A 16,597-nucleotide genomic window follows, 5' to 3' on the forward strand; every position below is an offset into this window, starting at 1 on the left:
TGATTGTTATATTCTTAGACATTACGCAATCACAAGTCACAAGGGCTCCTATGGTAATTCACGATTATTTGCACACTCCTCAATGCCTACTGCCGGTTGTTGAAGGAATCAGAGCTTTTATAGCCATCTAGAGCAGCACTGCAAGAAAGCCTGCCAAAGAAACCGTAATTAATAAGAAGTACACCGGTTGGCAGGAGAACGGGAAGGCGGGCTTACCAAAAACAGCAAAACCAAAAAATGAAAAAAAATTGGACAATGAGGGATCTTGTGGTTGAAGATAAACCAATTTGAATGCAAGATAGAAATAAGAATACTGTCATTTGTGCGAAATTGCTTTAATAGTGCAATATTTGGCATTTAAATCAAGGTAGGAAATAATGAGACTGACGTATTAGATTACGTAACTGACAGGTTTCGTTAGGACGCGTGATGAGAGAATACAGGTCGATTTCTAAAGAGAAGAAAATTAAGGGCAGTGCCCGATGTACCAGGATTTCGATGCGTTTGAAAGGTTGGGTGCATGGGCCACTTACGGACTTCCTAAACAAGACGATGTTGGCCATTTCTGATCACGATGAATGAAAACATCAGAACACATGGCAACAAGAAAGGCCACGTTTAACGACATTCTCAGACTGCTGTGTGAGCTTGTCTGTAATCGATGCCACACATCCTGCCGTTTATAAACGTAATGACCTACCTAACCTTTTTCCTGCTAAAAGAGGTAGAGTTAGAAAAAAGATAACCCCACCTCTCGAGCTTGAAGGAAAAGCTACGAAAACCAAACGGAAAATCCTCGTGGCAATACCATGCCCACCTTACAATGAGATCATTAAATTGTCATTAACTTTTGCTTAGAATGAAAACAAAGTAAACAAAATTCAAGGTTGATGGGGAGGGTTTACTTTCGATATACATTAAAGATATAGTGTCATACATCAACGATTTTTGCTAGCAATTTTTTAATTTCCGCATTATAAGGGAAATGCAGACATTCCGGGGTCGTGATTACGGAAGATGCCGATTGGTGGTTTCATTGTCATTCGTCCTACATAATTATGTGTGCGAAATGTTCTTATTGAACCTTCACACGCCAAAATGAAACAAGAAAATGCAGTCGAGTGAGTTATATACAGTAAAATTGCACCACAGAAGGTGAATCTAAGATTGGGGTTTTTCCAATGTTAATCTTACGTATGCAGGAAATGGACTTTAATCAGCGGTTCGATTAAACTGAAGTACAATATGAAATTATACAGTAAGAATACGTACCAATTGGCAATTGGATGAGTTACCTTGCACGAAGAACCTCCATTTTACGTAGGACTGTCGCCTCAAAGGTACGCAAAGTGTACGGGTATGGACGAAGGCAATTTAAATGAGTTTAGCCTTCGCTTAAGCAGCCATCGAGAACGCGGTGATCTGCTCAAGTGGTCTTACGTACGCCAACGTTGCTTAATGTACGCTCTACGTAACCGCCCGTATAAGGTAAACCATCAATCACACGTCCTTCGGGTGTCTTTCTCAAAGACGTTCCTACACGCAGTGAAAGTAACGGGTTTCTAGACACCTTGGACCACCGATTAATAACAGAATTTCGCGTGAGGTAATTCACGTGTAATCATGTTGCGGTTAAAAAAGAAGCAAACACATTTGGATAGACAGAAATTAAACAAATATTAAATATGATTGAAACGGCAATAGCTACCAGCAAACTAAATGAAATCCTTTCATTTGTTTCTTAATATTTCTCTTTACTGGTCTCGGAATCGTCTTCTTTCCCAAAATCAATTGAATCACCCTTGGATGGCTTTGATGCAATAGACAGACCAGCCATCATGGAGGGACTTGATATTACCGGCAAACTAACAGGAACGGTCGATAAAACATTAGTTAAAGGAGCTGGTTCCTTTAATTTGGCATGGCAGGTATCGTGGCATTGATACGTGCAATACTTGTCGTTCCGACAGTTTCGAAGGCATTTTGGCAATAAAATGCCCACCATTTGCTGTCCATCGCCCTTATCCTCTTCATCGGCAACGAACGTCGAATCGCAGAACTTTGCGCAACTGCTCTGAGTCGCTTTGCAGATCTTAACGCAATCCTCCCGGCCGTCGCACGTTGAATGGCAAATACGTTGGGAAACTTTGCAAAGATCTTTGCATTTGGACACGATGAAATCACGGCAAAGCTCAACAGGTTTAACAGGGATTTGGAATCCTTGGGGCAAACCGGCATGAAAGACTTCCGCCGGAATGGGATTTTTAGGTTTGTTGGGGTTCGTGATGTTTACCATGATAGTTTTCTTGATTGGTTTGCCAGAGGATGGCAATCCCAGATTGCCGTTTTCTTTTAGGAATGCAGCCACGTTGCCGAGATTCAATTTCAGTGGTGGCAATCCGTTTGCGGGGAACGTGAAGTTGATGTTTAACTCCATTGGAGGTTTTAGAATTTCTTTGTTGTTGAAATTGTTACTGCTGTAAGTATTTGAGGGAGACTTGAAATCCTTGGCAGCGTTCAGTTGTGCAACCAGACAAGTAACAATTGAAAAACATAGCCAAATTTCCATCTAGATTAGAGAAAAAATGATTGAAATAAGAACAAATGAGTTTGGTTTGCGGATTTAATTATTACCTTTAACATCCTAATGGACGGACAGAAGAGAGACAGCACAAATTGAAAAGGAGGATAGCTGCTGAATGACAATATAGTTACATGTTCAGCTTGTTTTATAGACGCAAGTGAATCAACTGATTACCTTTTCCTAAGAAACCATTAAATTAATTACCCTTTCGTTGATGAAATCCTTAGGTGGAACTATAGAATCTGGGAAATTTCGAATCCATTTCTAGGAACTCGTTGATACCATCAAGGATGGTGCTGACACTGTCTGTTCACGGGATTAATGTTGATCACTAGTAATTCAATTTGATGATTACGTTTAATCGCATTACAACTGATGAAATACGTAATTTTGTATTAAATGGGCGGTTGAGGTCTCAGGCACTGCGCGTTCCAGTCTCCTAAAACGCGCAACGCTTTTCCAATTCCTCACTTAGCATTCATCAGATACATCTTGATAAATCAAATAAATGAATAACATTAAATGTTCAACTGCTCTCCTTGTTATATTTAAATTTCAGTTTACCATTCAAGAACTATAGTTGTAGAAAAAAGAACTTTGTTTATAGAACTACGTTCTGAAGACTTTCTTTAACTTCATGTCAAACGATTGTATTCGTATTAGATTTTGCGTTTACGGGACGAAATCCATTTAGAATAGAGCATTTGCTGATTGTTCTAAGCTTTACGAATTCTTCAACAAAGACATTGAATGAAGGCCGTATTAAGATAATCTGTCGTATATTTTAAGAATCAGTCAACATTCATACAATTAATCAAATATCACGAGACGATTTTATGGCATTTAAAAAAATCACTATATGTATTGCGACGGCACCTCATCTTCCGGCGTGATTGGCGTTCGATCTGAATTTTTGAAACGAACACGTAGTTAATAAACTTTCTTTAAAAAAAAATATAAAAAATATACCATCAGCTAGTTGTTTGTTATTCACGTCTGGATAGCGATTGTAATCCATGTAGACATTTGGCATTGGAGGAAGTAGAGGTGCTGATGGCATAGTTTGTGGTAACGTCTGTACAGCTTGTGGTTGATAAGCAGGCGCTGGAGTTGCAACAGGCAAGTACGCAGGATTTGGCCGCTCTTGAAGTGGACTACAAGGCTGTTGGGGATACTGGGCATCCAACGATTGGCATGGATTTACCACTGGTGGAGATCCTACTACTGCTGGTGGTGCGACTGCCCCGACCTCGCTACCCAGGGCGGACATTGGAGCATACAAAAATTGCCTAACATCCGGAACAGGTTGTTCCTGACCTTGTCCAGTCACAGAGAACAAATGCCCAACAAAACAGACTAGAAGACCAGCTAGCAAAACAGTCTATTTTAAAAACAAAATATTAATAAAATGTGACGAAATATGATGACAGAATAAAAATATTGAAAGAAAGTGAAACACAAAGAAAAAAAAACTTTAATTTCATACCTTGGCCATCCTTGAGCACGATAGAACGAAGGCTGGTGGAAGTGTGGGCGGCTTTTATACCTGAGACGGCACTGTACATTTGTCACCTCAGGTGGAAAATAATGAAACCAAAAAAATACGAACCCATCCTTTTCTGAACTATATACGCCCCCTTAATACGCCGTCGGGAAGGTCTTACAGAAAATGCACGTGACAATTTTCGTTTAATAATAAAGTACTGACCAAAGTATCTTAACTAATCTTTGATTAAATAGTCAATTAAAAACCAGCTTATTAATTTGATAAGCCAAAGTGTGTGATAATGCAAACAATCTCAAATTTCCAAAAACTCATTTGTATTTCCTCTTTAAAGCACAAGCATAGTCTTATACTTCCTAGAATTTTACCTGATTTATTTAAATATGAACTAAATGTCCTGTTTCGTGGTAACCGAGATTTCACAGATCAGAACGGGTATAAGAAAAGCCGCTTCACACTGTTACAGCATCATTCAGTTTTTATCCATTCAAGAATAACACGTGTACACCATCAAAACCTTATTTTACTTGAATAATAACAACGTTCATCTATCAAGTGTTAGATATGGCGATTCAAAGACTAGTTTTCTGTTTTGCCTCGCTGGTGGTTCTGACTGCCAGTCCGGCCCACTGTGCTCCTCAAGGCTTCATGACGAACTTTGGCTGGCCTGGCCAGCCAGACTATACTCCACGTCTTCCAGCCCAAGCTTTCATGCCAACTGAAACTGTACCTAACCCGGCACCTGCAATGCCCAGCCTTTGGTCACCGCCAGCAGTTGCAGAACCAACGATCAGACAAACGGACGTGGCCGTTCAACCGCCTAAATTGCATAAGCAGTTCCCTGTTCCTCAATCTCGTCTAGCGAATGGATCAGCCAATCGGCTCTCTAAACAGCAAACTAGTAAGTAATCAACATAATATGCACGGTTTTTTATGTTAATTGATCCGCTTCCCTTCCAGAAATCAACGTCGAGCAAGTCACAACAGAAAAGCCGGTTTCTGATAATAACACTGAGGTAAGGAAACCAATCAACGCGGTTGAGTCAGCAGTTGTGCCAGAGGAAAAACCTCAACTTCCAAAACTAGCCACAAAACTAACTCCGGAAGAAGAAACGGACGATCAGCGATTGTTGGAATTTATTCCGGCCGGAGTTGCTGCTTTGGGGGCCGCTTTGGGTCGTGAAGGATGTCGTTTGAAAGCCGCCTGTCTCGCAGGGGGACTGATACCTTCTTCTATTCAGGGTCGTGACATGATGTTACTGTAAGTTTAAATTTTGGGAGCGTGCAAAATTGATTCTGTTTTACAAATTTCATCTTTTGTGGATCGTTCTGTAGAGCCGCCGAAACACTAGTACCTACCGAATGGAAAGAAGTGTTCCAAGCAGCCAAGTCGAGCATGATTGAAAGACAAGACTGCAGCAGCTTCACTTGTTTCTGAACTGAAAGCGAAAACCCTGGTTTTCTAGTACCTTAATTATTTAACATTTTAATATATGCAATGTACGTCTTGACAACTGTGATGCTGTAACAGCGAAAAATGCAGTAATAAAACAAAATGGCTATTTAAAAATGTGAATACATTTGCATAAACGTTGATGATCGTGTTAGAAAACTTTGATGAATTGTGATAAAGGTTAAAAACATAACGATATCGAATGAAACTAGAAATTCAATAGTGATCGGCTTAACACTGTTCGTTGGTGAAATATGGCCTTAAATATTTGTACCATTAGATATATAGGTACCGAATCGGGAACCGATTATTAGAGTAGCAACTTGGGCATTAACGAAAGAGCTGGGAACGGCGTATAAAAATAAAAATTATGATAAACCAAACGCCGTTAACGTGTGTCATCGACAGTCTTTCATTGATTTATCACAGTAAGATCAATCCTGATTAAAGAGTCGTGGGAAAAAGCGAGGGAGTATGGGCACCCATATCCTGGAAGCGTAACTCTTCACGTATTGAGGATTTTGGGTTTTGTGCCATTCCAGACGATGTGCAGGATTTCTCGGTCCCCAATCTTTGGTCGGTTTCAAACTATTTTTGATCCGCTATTTTAATACAAAACATAATACACCGAATTAAATCTCAAACTAAAAGGAATGTCGACGTTGCTCAATAAAGTACCTCAATTACAGTGAATCCTTCTTGTTTGTAAACGACGTACACAGCCCATAAAGGTAACTGAAGTAGAGCTAATGCCGCCAGAAACCAGCCAAAGCCTGAAACCAGCCAAATTTGAATAAAAGATTACCATTGCTATACATGGGCAAAGAACGAACCGGTGGCTGCTGAAGGATAAATGTAATCTCCATCTCTGAGAGCTTTGTAGGTAGCCATAGCGTAACTGAAGATGAAGATGAGCACAATCGGAATGACGTAAGCCCAAGTGATCTTCCAGTAGGCGCTTAGCTTGATGCCCAACATGAATTCAATGTCACGAACGAAACGATCCAGTCCGTAGATCCAGCAAACGCCGACCGTTTGGACGACGACCATGAGATAGATGATGAAATCACCTCCAAGGGTACCGACGATGTCCATGATAATCAAACCGCCCTTTAAGCAGATAAAAAAATTTCAATTGCGAAACTGGTTTTCAATCGATTGTAGAGACTTACGGGGGTGACGTAGACTAATCCCGAAAAGAATCCGATGACGCCCACAACTGTGACGACAATCCAACGTTTCCAGTGGGGAAAATCGTCACAAATAATGGTGACGACACAACCGGTTAACGACACTGCACTACCAACTCCCAACGTCAACAACATTACGAAGAAAAGCACCGAAAATAGCTTTTAAAAAAGAAAATGTAAATTTAAGGATGCAAAGAGCTTTGGAAATTTGTAGTTTATATACCTGTGGAACGTACTCGAACTTTGCAATGGCATCTGGATAACTAATAAACGCCAACCCGGTACTAGCGGTCACAACTTCAGGCACGTTCTTTCCCGACTCGTGTGCCAAGTTGCCCAAAATGGCGAAGATTGTGACACCACCGAGAAAGCTGGTCGCCGTATCCATGATGCTAATAATCATAGCATCCCTGAATGTTCAGGGGGAAAAAAATACATTAAATCAAATCGAACAATCTGCATATTGTTACTGTTACCTGTAAATATTTTGTCGGAACGAATTGTAACTGGAAAACATAATAATCGGACCAAAACCGACCGACAGTGAAAAGAAACATTGTCCAACAGCAGCGTACCAAGTCTGTTGCAAATTATTGCAGTTGTATATCAATCCATTATGTAATGTAGTAGCATTATACGTACGTTGACGTCAAGGAGTTTTGGCCAGTCAGGTTTGATGAAATAGAGAATGCCATCAGAGGCGCCTTCTAATGTAACCCCACGAATAAGCAGAGTGATCAGAACGACATATGGAAAGAGGGCTGTAAAATAGGCAACTTTTCCTGAGGATTCAACCTTAATTATTTCAAGATATTGATTTAATTTTAGATAGAACAGATATAAGACTGCTCTACGTTACCCCTTTCATTAGAATTGCACAAATCATGATCCACGCAAGAAGCAAACAGAGAGACAACTTCCAGTCGGGCGATCCGATCCCATCGTCGATTGAACTGATTTTCTTCATCACCTCATCGCTACATAAGAAATTCACGAATTACATTTCGTTAAATAAGTAAAAACTATGTGTTACATACTTGAAATAGATGTCAGACGAAGATTTGAATCCAGTTGTGTTAAAATCAGTCAGATTGGAGTTTGCATTGCTGTTGTAGCACGTCGAGAACGAGGCCCAATTAAGATCGCAGACCGTCCAAGGTAAAACCGTTTGGAACGATGCGAAGAAGTAGAACAATGATATGGCAATCAAAACGCAGTAGAAAGTAACAACGAACCACGTCGCAAGCGCTTGACCATAACCCACACCTATTGTTTCAAAGGTATATAATTAATTGAGGATTTACGGAAGGTGAAACGTCGTTTCCGAAGTGAAGGGGGGTACCTTTCAAGATGGGGACCATTTCCCAGACCTTGACACTGCCGTAGCTCGAAAACTGTCCCATGGCCATCTCCAAAAAGTAGAGCGGTTTGCCAATAACAAGCAAAACAATCAGATAAGGAATGAGAAACGCTCCGCCGCCGTTCTTGTAGGCAGTATAAGGGAAACGCCAAACATTACCTTAAAAAAAAAAAAAAATTTGAATCATTTGATGTCTGTTTGAAAAATTTAAAATTACCTAAGCCAACAGACATGGCAATGCAAGACATTAGAAATTCGACCGGATTTCCCCAAGTCTGCCGCTCAGCCGCTTGTCCGTCATCCATCGCCATCGGCGACACCTGTTTCACATTGTTTAAATAATTTCCGCTTTAGGAAAAAAAATGAACTATTTAAATACCTGAATAACTGACGTGGCCGTTCGGTCAGGGGCAGGAACGCTGGAAGCAAATCCATTGTCTTGAACGAATCCGGAATTGGCAAATCCGAGAGGTTGTTGAGACGATTCCTAAACAAACAGTAGAATAACGGATATGCTTTACGTAGTGCTAAATTCCTTCCCAAAAAATAGACAAATTTTCCCATTTTTAGTTTTATTTTGTTTGACATCCGGGCGGTCCCGCCATTCATCAACAATGCACGCTTTCGAAATCCGGTTTTAAAAAAATTGGGCGAACGAACAATAAGTTTAAGATCGCTATTTAGTTATGCGTGACATTTATATTTGAATAACGATTCGATCGAGCGGATTTGAATGGATGAAAAAATAAACGAACCCTGTTTGTGGTTTTCTCCTTCGTATTCGAAACGGCCATGATTCTGACTTTTCACGGAAACAATATAAAGTTAGCGTGACGGTTGCACCAAAAAAAAAGCAGGAGACAATTCGTTGTTGTTACCTTAGCGACTAGCAAATGAAAACTGTTGCACTCGAGGGTTGACCGTGCACTGTCTTCGTTCCGCGACTATTGCTGATATATACGACATAACCTTCGCATTGCTCACTCGCGGGATTTTCACTTGAACGCCTAGAGCCATTCTGGTCCATATCTACGTAGTGTTTTGCATAAATGTACGTCATTCGCTTCCAAAAACTGGTTCTCTGTTCTTGTAACTACTCCCCCTATTTGATAATAATTATCCTGGAACATTACTAAAAAGATTATACAGGTAGGAAATAGCAGATTTGTGTCTGGTATTCCATTTTCTCTGGTAAAAAAAAATAAAAAACAAGGTAATTTTCAAACATGGCATGCAAAATATACGGTCGCCCTTGAACATTAAAAAAAAAGAGAATGTCTCCAACCTTTTTTTATGCCTCTCCGTATGTTGATTCGTTTCTCCCGTGAGCGATGCAAGGTTTTCTTTCAGATGTTATCAAGGATGAACTTTCTTGGGATGCGTCATTGCATTAGCATAAACTGGGGAAGACCCCATGGCCGTCGGGTTGGCATAAAAACCCACCTCGAAAGGAGTAAGATGGGTTTTTCCCTTGAAAGTTTCCACGATGGCTTGCCCTATGTTTCCTTTGACATATACCTGTTACAGTTGTAAAACGCATTTCCTCCGAAAAGAAAATTCCGGTACGTCGTGACGATATTTGCATAGCCACCGGAAGTCAGCGTCTTAATAGGAGATGTTTTGCGTCTGTCGAAACCTCTCCTGTCTCACGTACCTTTTAATTAAGAAAAAACAAAACAAAAAGAAGATATGGTTATGCTTGAAATGTCAAGGTTTATTACCTTCTTTTTCACGCGGGAGTCTTGGTACAACTTGCGATGGCAGCAAACAAGTCGTGATGAAATCCGGTTTTCTAAAAATAATTAGTTGATGGCCCAGCAATTCTTTTATCCCCCAAAATCCGCTAATCTCTGTGTATAGTAAAACGATCAAGGACATTAACTGTACAATAGTCCACGATAAAATGAAAGAACAAGGACACATGAATTTTAAAAAAATTCGTTTCATTGAAAAAAATTGAAAAGGATTCAACATCGTGGGACGTCGCTTTGTTTTAATCCGCAATTTCATTTTCGAATGTTGAGCGCGAATGAGGAGCTGAAATCACTTTCTGACGTTGATGACCCGCTTCTTTGGTCGGGAGGGGATTGTTGTTGCTCACCGTCAACGTGGACACATCGTACGTCATTCGAGACGGCACTTTTGGATACCACAGCCGAGCAGAATAGCTCGTATGATGATGAGGCTTTTCTAGCTGAAATTTCTTCCATTCGAGTCGGTGCGCCGGATTCTTAGGGCCCCAGTGGTCCGTCTCTTTCAAACTGCTCTTAATCCGCTGATAGGCAAATTTCAATGTTATTGAATGATTAAAGTAATGGCATTTCTAATATTTTACCTCGAAGAAACTAGTACAATTCTTTTGTCGGTAGATTGCAATGGCTGCCCACAGGGGAACTTGTAGGATGGCAATCGCCGCTAGAATCCATCCAGCACCTGCAGCAAATTATGTTAATTACACAGTCAATTTCGAAAGAGAAAACATAGCATACCTGTTGCAACTGCAGGGTACACGTAATCGCCTTCTTTCAATGGCGTATACGTTGCCATTGCGTAACAAAAGATGAAGACCAACACGGCAGGTATGACGTAAGCCCAGGTGATTTTCCAGTACGCGTTGAGTTTGATGCCCAGCATGAATTCGATATCGCGAACGAAGCGGTTGAGTCCGTAGATCCAGCAAATGCCGATCGTTTCGATGGTGGCCATCAGGAAAATGATGAAACCGCCGCCGAAATAATCGACAATGTCCAGGATGATCAAGCCGCCCTAAATGCCAGCAAGAGGATATAGAAGCGTGAAAATAATAGTTTTTATCAAGTGTTCATACAGGAGTGACGTAAACCAATCCCGAAACGAATCCGATAATGCAGATGGCCGTGACCACGAGCCATCGCTTCCAGTGAGGGAAATCATCGCAAATGATGGTAATCACGCAGCCGGTTAGCGATACGGCACTTCCGATACCCAACGTGAGCAACATCAAGAAGAACATGACCGCAAAAAACTGAAAAACCAAGTTGTTATAAAAACAGCTCAGAGAACGTGAAAAGTAATTGAATTACTTGAGGGACGTATTGGAATTTAGCGATGGCGTCGGGGTAGCTGACGAATGCCAATCCGGTTCCGGCAGAAACGACGTCCGTCACGCTTTTACCCGACTCGTGAGCCAAGTTGCCCAGAATAGCGAATATGGTGATTCCGGCCAGGAAACTAGTGAACGTATCCATCAAACTGATGATCACCGCGTCCCTGATGACAATTGAAATCAACCGTTAGGTTAATAATTGAACGACCAATTATAGAATAAAAAAAAGTACCTATAAATATTGTGTCTGAACGGATTATAGCTGGAAAACATGACGATCGGACCAAAGCCCACTGATAGGGAGAAAAAGCACTGCGTTACGGCTGCATACCACGTCTGCATAATCAAATTAGAATAAGATTTAGAATGTGGAACAAAAGGAGCACATAATCTGATTGAAAATTCATTTAACTTCAAACTTAACAGCTATATCATTCAATGTGGAAGAAAACGGCTTTCTCCCCAACTGATAAATGCTGTCCCAGTTTAAAAAAAAAAAAAAAAAAGCTAATTCTATTTTTGTTTTCAAGTTTCATTTCGAACCTACCCCAACACAAGTCCTTGGGGCAAGAATAACTAACCCTCACCCTTAAAGGTACAGACGGTCAGGAGAAAGTAAACAAGATGCAGCGATAGATCACTGCCTCTACCCCAGACATCACCTGTTCTTATGGGGCGTAACTTGGTGTAGGGATATCAAAGAAGGAAAAGTACGGTAGATTATAACGGGGAAATAAATGCGAGCGATATGGAACGTGGAAAAAAAAACACCAGACAATTAGCAGATGTGCCTCCTGGCCATATCCGTGAGGCGATTAAGGTAAGATTTGTGGTTCAAAGTTTTACTTTCTTTTGTGGTTTTTCACATAGGAATTTTCGCTTTCTCTTCTACCATTGCGCTAATTACAAAGGGCAATGTGATGAAACTTTAGTGCCGGTCGAATGATCGACGAATAGAGATAATACTTCAAAAACTGGAATAAAACGAATCAATAACGACTTACGTTTGCATCGAGAAGTTTTGACCATTCAGGTCGTATAAAGTAGAGGATGCCATCGGATGCTCCGTCCAAAGTCACACCTCGAACGAGCAACGTAATTAGGACAACGTACGGGAAAAGAGCAGTGAAGTAAGCAACTTTGCCTGACGACGCCACCTGCAAAAGAAATGGACAAAACAAAAATCAGTTGAACACCATTGACGATGAAGTGAAACGTTTTTCTCTTTACGCCTTTCATGAGGATGGCACAAATGAGAATCCATGCCAGAAGAAGACACAGGGTCAGTTTCCAATCGGGCACACCGATTCCATCATCGATCGAGTCAATTTTCTTGATGACTTCCTCACTTTAATAGCAGAAATTTAATTAATTGTTAAGCTCTTCGAAAAGTTTAATTTTATACTTGAAGTAAAGGTCAGACGAAGATTTGAGTCCGGAAATGTTGAACGATGTCAAGTTGGTATCTGCACTGCTGTTGTAGCAATTGTCGGCAGAGAGCCAACTCGTGTTGCACACTGTCCATGGCAGAATGGCCTGGAACGACGAGAAAAAATAGAAGAGCGTGATGGCGATGAGAACGCAGTAGTAGGTCACAACGAACCACGTCGCCAGTGCTTGGCCGTATCCGACACCTGGACGGCCAAAAAAAATATATTTAAATAAACATTTAAGAACCTTGTTGCAAATAAACTCCAAGAATACGCCATCCATTTATCTAAGAAAAGATGTCACTACTTGAATGACCTCGGTTTTCAAATCGTCATAATAAAACAGGTATTGTTGTTTGGGAATCAAGATTCTTGTTAGTTGCAAATGGGTAGGTGAGGTCATCAGGTATGTTGTCAGTGATACGATAAGCCATAAACAGGTAAATTGTCCATGAGGGCCATTTTTTATTTGTTTTAAAGCTGATTGTGATTCTTTTAAATTTGTTTACCTTTGAGAATGGGGACGACCTCCCAGACCTTAACGCTGCCATAACTGGAGAACTGACCCATGGCCATTTCCAAAAAGTATAGTGGCTTTCCAATGAAGAGCAATACGATGATGTAAGGAATGAGGAACGCGCCACCGCCATTCTTGTATGCCGTGTAAGGAAAACGCCAAACGTTGCCTAATGTAGCCGAAAACAAATACGAAATTGAAAATCGAAATTTCGAAACCATTGCACGTGCTTACCTAAACCGACAGACATCGCGATGCATGATAGCAAAAATTCTAATGGACTGCCCCATGTTTCTCTTTCGGTGGTTTTTGCATCCTCCATTGCCATTGGCGACACCTAGTTTCCATAATTTTTTTGGCAATACGAAAACGAATTAAATATAGCTTGCATGTTTTACTTCTCACACTTTACGTTCTTTGATTAAATCGAAAAACCATTCCCCCCCTCCCCCCCGCCTGTATTATATTGTACCTGTCCATCGGGAGTGGCAGCCTCGCAGGGATATGGCGGTGGTGGAGTGATGGATTGCTGGTCATCGTCCTGTACAAAAGCGGCATTGTTGAACTCGTTGGCAAGCGCTTCGGCAGAGCGGACTTGTTGGCGTTGACGAACTTTCGCTGGAGTCCGAACGGGGCTTGAAGAAAAATGGTTATCATCCTCTTCGAAGGCCGTGTTACTTCTGCCCAATTCTCGAGCCTACAATATAAAAAAACATAATCACATGGCAACAACCAAAATCGTTTCAATGCCTATAAATGTTTTCATCTTATCAACGGATGTGTGTATAGGTAACGCCCTACATCACGCAAGCTTTTTGATGTACACAGTCGAAACGAACAGCTAAAAATTTTTGCTATTCTCCTGATTATCTCAATGCGTTCTTTTCACATTCCTAACTTCTTTTGTCCTCACGCACAGTGCAAGTTACGTATGTTAGATGACTAGGTAAAATACATACACGCAAAGGTTCGTGTTATTCTCTTAGCGTGTTTTTTTCCTCTCCGAATTGTTATACGCAGACAATAAACAAATCAAGATAGACGATCAAACCGGTTTGGATTTTTGACCCGTCTTGGATCCCGTCAGCGGATTTTACGACATGGAATTTAAGTGTGCACAAAATTCATAGCCGATGAAGCCTCTCTCTTAATAGCTTAGCAACTACTGATAACCAATCAATACACATATTTTTGTATCTGGTTAAAAAAAAAAAAAAAAAAAACTCACCGTGCGCTGGCCATCTTCTTCTGGGCCAGGTCCGCTACTTTTTTTAACCATCTCTTTCTATTTCGCAAAGTTACACGAATTCCAAAAGAAGGGCACGCGTCAAATGTCACAATTCGAGTGCGTAAATTTTTTTTTTCAGAAAAACTATAGCACCGAAAAACAAAAGCTGTCCTCACTGGGCTGTATGTATAGCGTGAGCGCGAACTAGGACCGCTAGATGCACTCTGAGCGGTCTTATTCATCAGCATGCGTGGATATGTTGTACATCCTCGTATATAGAAGCCAAACCTCTTCGGTTTCTCTTTTCTTCTTCGTTCTCTTTCGTTTTCTTTCATTCTCTCTATTCCTCAATAGCTCCTTTCTTCGGTTCCTCTTCTTCTTCGTCGAGACTACTATACTCCAGAGCTTCGTATGGCCTCCAGCAGTTACCTCTGTGTATAGTTATCCAGGCGGCATGGGTTTTGTAGATAAGACTATTCAAGTCTCATCGTTTTTCTTCTAGTACGCTAAGGGTCCACGTATGGTATAGCATGCATCGGTCTATATACACCGCGTGCTTATAAAATCATAAACCTTTACTGTTTTTAACCGTGCGTTAAAGGTTTGGACGTGAGCACACTGTTCTACTCACGGCACGAACCGTCTAACCACACGTAATCGATACCATCAAGGAAAATTATTCTGTCATTGATGTCGTGCTGTCGCGACAACGGGGTAGACCTATGCGGTACTGTGACCCTTTTTGAGGGTTGGAAATTAACGCACAAGGCACCGTTGCGAGTGCAACAAGAAGAGTTCTTGGAAATCCACTTCTTTTGGCTTTAGAGTAGCACATTGTTTACAGACACGCGTTCGTTGAACTTGACGTTGGCGCAAAATTTCTTAATAAAAGACTTGTTGTAACTGCAGGACCTTTTCAGCCCGTAAAGGACCCAAGTGGTCCCATAGGTTTGTTTCAACAGGTAAAAATGACAACAAATGGGGGTCAAAAAAGAAGAGAAAGGAGTGCAGACGCTTACCTTCATTCTAGTAGTTGCTGAAACAGGTCAGGGATATTATCCCATCGTTAAAATCATCTACACTGCCATGTCGCTTCATGTTGTACTCGTTGGTTCTTCAGCCCTTAAGGTCTCATTCTTGGGCAGCATCGCGATGATGAGTATGCAAATTTGACGACTTCTGCAAAAAAAAAAGAAGAAAAAAACATTCCTTATTTGGGAATCTGGCATGTCGACCTTATGACCGTGTTTTTCTTTTTCACTTGACCGCAAAACTGTATTTCAAAACAATCACTACTGAACGTGTTGTGCATTCCTTCCTTTTTTTCCAGTCTTTTTTTTCCTTTTTTTTTTTTGGCTTCTGCCATTCTGTGTGTGGTTCCTTTTTTTTCAAGGTTTATCTCGCCTTTCGTGACTAACTCATCATCATCACGGTCGGTTCTCGTTCGCGCGTTCTTTTCGGTAACCGACACCCTTTCATTAGTTACAGGCAGGATCTCAACTCTGTGGTTCTTGCACTGCACCCAAAACGTACCAGAAATATTCTGGGGTCGTTCGTACTTGATGTTTGTGAAAAATAAAAATGGATGAAACTGAACCCTGAAGGAAAGAGACAGAAAGACTTCCTCATTGCTGGCTGTTACTGTGTAGAGGAAAAAAAGGAACAATGTCAAAGGCAATAAATTGCAATCAAAATGGACGCCATTGTTGCTTTTTATCCATCGTCATCGGTCAGTCCAGTTCACAACAATTTTACGTGACAATGCAATTCTCCGCATTTTTATTTCGCCTTATTTAGTGCACCTTTCTATGTAGTAAAAACAAACTAATAACACCATACCCACAATTAAGTCTTTCGTTATACCTGGTTACGACGACATGGCAAGCTGCAATTGTGTTTAGGGACATCTTTCACTGAAGTTGGTCACTAGTCGGAAACGTGGACCTATTCTGAGGCCAACGATTTTTTGTATCGTGTCAAATTTCACATTGTTGTAAACGGCTGAAGATGAAATCCTTTTTCCGTTGATTCTTCCTAAGAAAAAAGAATTCCTCCTCAATTATCCAGACTAAAGGGAAAGCGGCATCCAAGAAAGGAAGTCGAAATGAAGAAGAATGGATGAGAAAAGAATCAAACATGGCCGGAAACGAAAAATGGCGATTGAAGCAGGCGATATGTGATTGGGTGGCTTACATGGTATGAGGCTAAGGACAAATAATAATGACGTAAAAATGTTCACTTGAGTC

General features: G+C 40.9%; 5 protein-coding genes across 5 annotated transcripts; 1 reads left to right on the forward strand and 4 right to left on the reverse strand.

Annotated features, from left to right (window-relative positions):
• Positions 1–1,741: 1,741 nt before the first annotated feature.
• On the reverse strand, positions 1,742–2,643 carry LOC130701381 (uncharacterized). The gene is made up of 2 exons (XM_057523338.1): positions 2,635–2,643; positions 1,742–2,569 (listed from the first exon to the last, which is right to left on the reverse strand). The coding sequence occupies exons 1-2, from the start codon at positions 2,641–2,643 to the stop codon at positions 1,742–1,744; spliced, it is 837 nt and encodes a 278-aa protein (XP_057379321.1).
• A 703-nt stretch (positions 2,644–3,346) lies between these two features.
• LOC130701166 (uncharacterized) lies at positions 3,347–4,156 on the reverse strand. Its single transcript, XM_057523145.2, has 3 exons — positions 4,071–4,156; positions 3,554–3,965; positions 3,347–3,489 (listed from the first exon to the last, which is right to left on the reverse strand). The coding sequence occupies exons 1-3, from the start codon at positions 4,077–4,079 to the stop codon at positions 3,440–3,442; spliced, it is 471 nt and encodes a 156-aa protein (XP_057379128.1). The 5' UTR covers positions 4,080–4,156; the 3' UTR covers positions 3,347–3,439.
• A 478-nt stretch (positions 4,157–4,634) lies between these two features.
• LOC130701383 (uncharacterized) lies at positions 4,635–5,553 on the forward strand. The gene is made up of 3 exons (XM_057523339.2): positions 4,635–4,989; positions 5,049–5,349; positions 5,424–5,553. The coding sequence occupies exons 1-3, from the start codon at positions 4,653–4,655 to the stop codon at positions 5,524–5,526; spliced, it is 741 nt and encodes a 246-aa protein (XP_057379322.1). The 5' UTR covers positions 4,635–4,652; the 3' UTR covers positions 5,527–5,553.
• A 160-nt stretch (positions 5,554–5,713) lies between these two features.
• Positions 5,714–8,900, reverse strand: LOC130701113 (sodium-dependent nutrient amino acid transporter 1-like). The gene is made up of 13 exons (XM_057523071.2): positions 8,847–8,900; positions 8,471–8,578; positions 8,309–8,411; positions 8,074–8,250; positions 7,769–7,997; positions 7,591–7,708; positions 7,374–7,526; positions 7,208–7,311; positions 6,955–7,141; positions 6,714–6,890; positions 6,375–6,651; positions 6,220–6,314; positions 5,714–6,143 (listed from the first exon to the last, which is right to left on the reverse strand). Exons 1-13 carry the CDS (start codon positions 8,883–8,885, stop codon positions 5,976–5,978), a joined length of 1,935 nt encoding a protein of 644 aa, XP_057379054.1. The 5' UTR covers positions 8,886–8,900; the 3' UTR covers positions 5,714–5,975.
• Positions 8,901–9,430: 530 nt separating this feature from the next.
• Positions 9,431–14,677, reverse strand: LOC130701106 (sodium-dependent nutrient amino acid transporter 1-like). Its single transcript, XM_057523061.2, has 13 exons — positions 14,352–14,677; positions 13,596–13,820; positions 13,358–13,460; positions 13,116–13,292; positions 12,582–12,810; positions 12,407–12,524; positions 12,181–12,333; positions 11,409–11,512; positions 11,154–11,340; positions 10,919–11,095; positions 10,581–10,857; positions 10,427–10,524; positions 9,431–10,366 (listed from the first exon to the last, which is right to left on the reverse strand). Exons 1-13 carry the CDS (start codon positions 14,400–14,402, stop codon positions 10,085–10,087), a joined length of 2,181 nt encoding a protein of 726 aa, XP_057379044.1. The 5' UTR covers positions 14,403–14,677; the 3' UTR covers positions 9,431–10,084.
• Positions 14,678–16,597: the final 1,920 nt, after the last annotated feature.

Source organism: Daphnia carinata, chromosome 10 (assembly GCF_022539665.2).
Source record: "Daphnia carinata strain CSIRO-1 chromosome 10, CSIRO_AGI_Dcar_HiC_V3, whole genome shotgun sequence".
Lineage (NCBI taxonomy): Eukaryota > Metazoa > Arthropoda > Branchiopoda > Diplostraca > Daphniidae > Daphnia > Daphnia carinata.

Bases quoted from the DNA above. Each gene is read 5' to 3' on its own strand.
- LOC130701166 (XM_057523145.2), bottom strand. The intron at 3,490-3,553 runs GTATATTTTTTA...TCAAAAATTCAG, and splicing joins TAACAAACAACTAGCTGATG to ATCGAACGCCAATCACGCCG.
- LOC130701383 (XM_057523339.2), top strand. From the start codon at position 4,653: ATGGCGATTCAAAGACTAGTTTTCTGTTTTGCCTCGCTGGTGGTTCTG. The intron at 4,990-5,048 runs GTAAGTAATCAA...CTTCCCTTCCAG, and splicing joins GCTCTCTAAACAGCAAACTA to AAATCAACGTCGAGCAAGTC. The intron at 5,350-5,423 runs GTAAGTTTAAAT...ATCGTTCTGTAG, and splicing joins GGTCGTGACATGATGTTACT to AGCCGCCGAAACACTAGTAC.
- LOC130701113 (XM_057523071.2), bottom strand. From the start codon at position 8,885: ATGGCCGTTTCGAATACGAAGGAGAAAACCACAAACAGG. The intron at 7,998-8,073 runs GTACCCCCCTTC...TTGAAACAATAG, and splicing joins AATGGTCCCCATCTTGAAAG to GTGTGGGTTATGGTCAAGCG. The intron at 7,312-7,373 runs GTACGTATAATG...AATTTGCAACAG, and splicing joins CAAAACTCCTTGACGTCAAC to ACTTGGTACGCTGCTGTTGG.
- LOC130701106 (XM_057523061.2), bottom strand. From the start codon at position 14,402: ATGGTTAAAAAAAGTAGCGGACCTGGCCCAGAAGAAGATGGCCAGCGC. The intron at 12,811-13,115 runs GTAAACAAATTT...TTGGCCGTCCAG, and splicing joins GGTCGTCCCCATTCTCAAAG to GTGTCGGATACGGCCAAGCA. The intron at 12,334-12,406 runs GTAAAGAGAAAA...TTTCTTTTGCAG, and splicing joins GTGCCATCCTCATGAAAGGC to GTGGCGTCGTCAGGCAAAGT.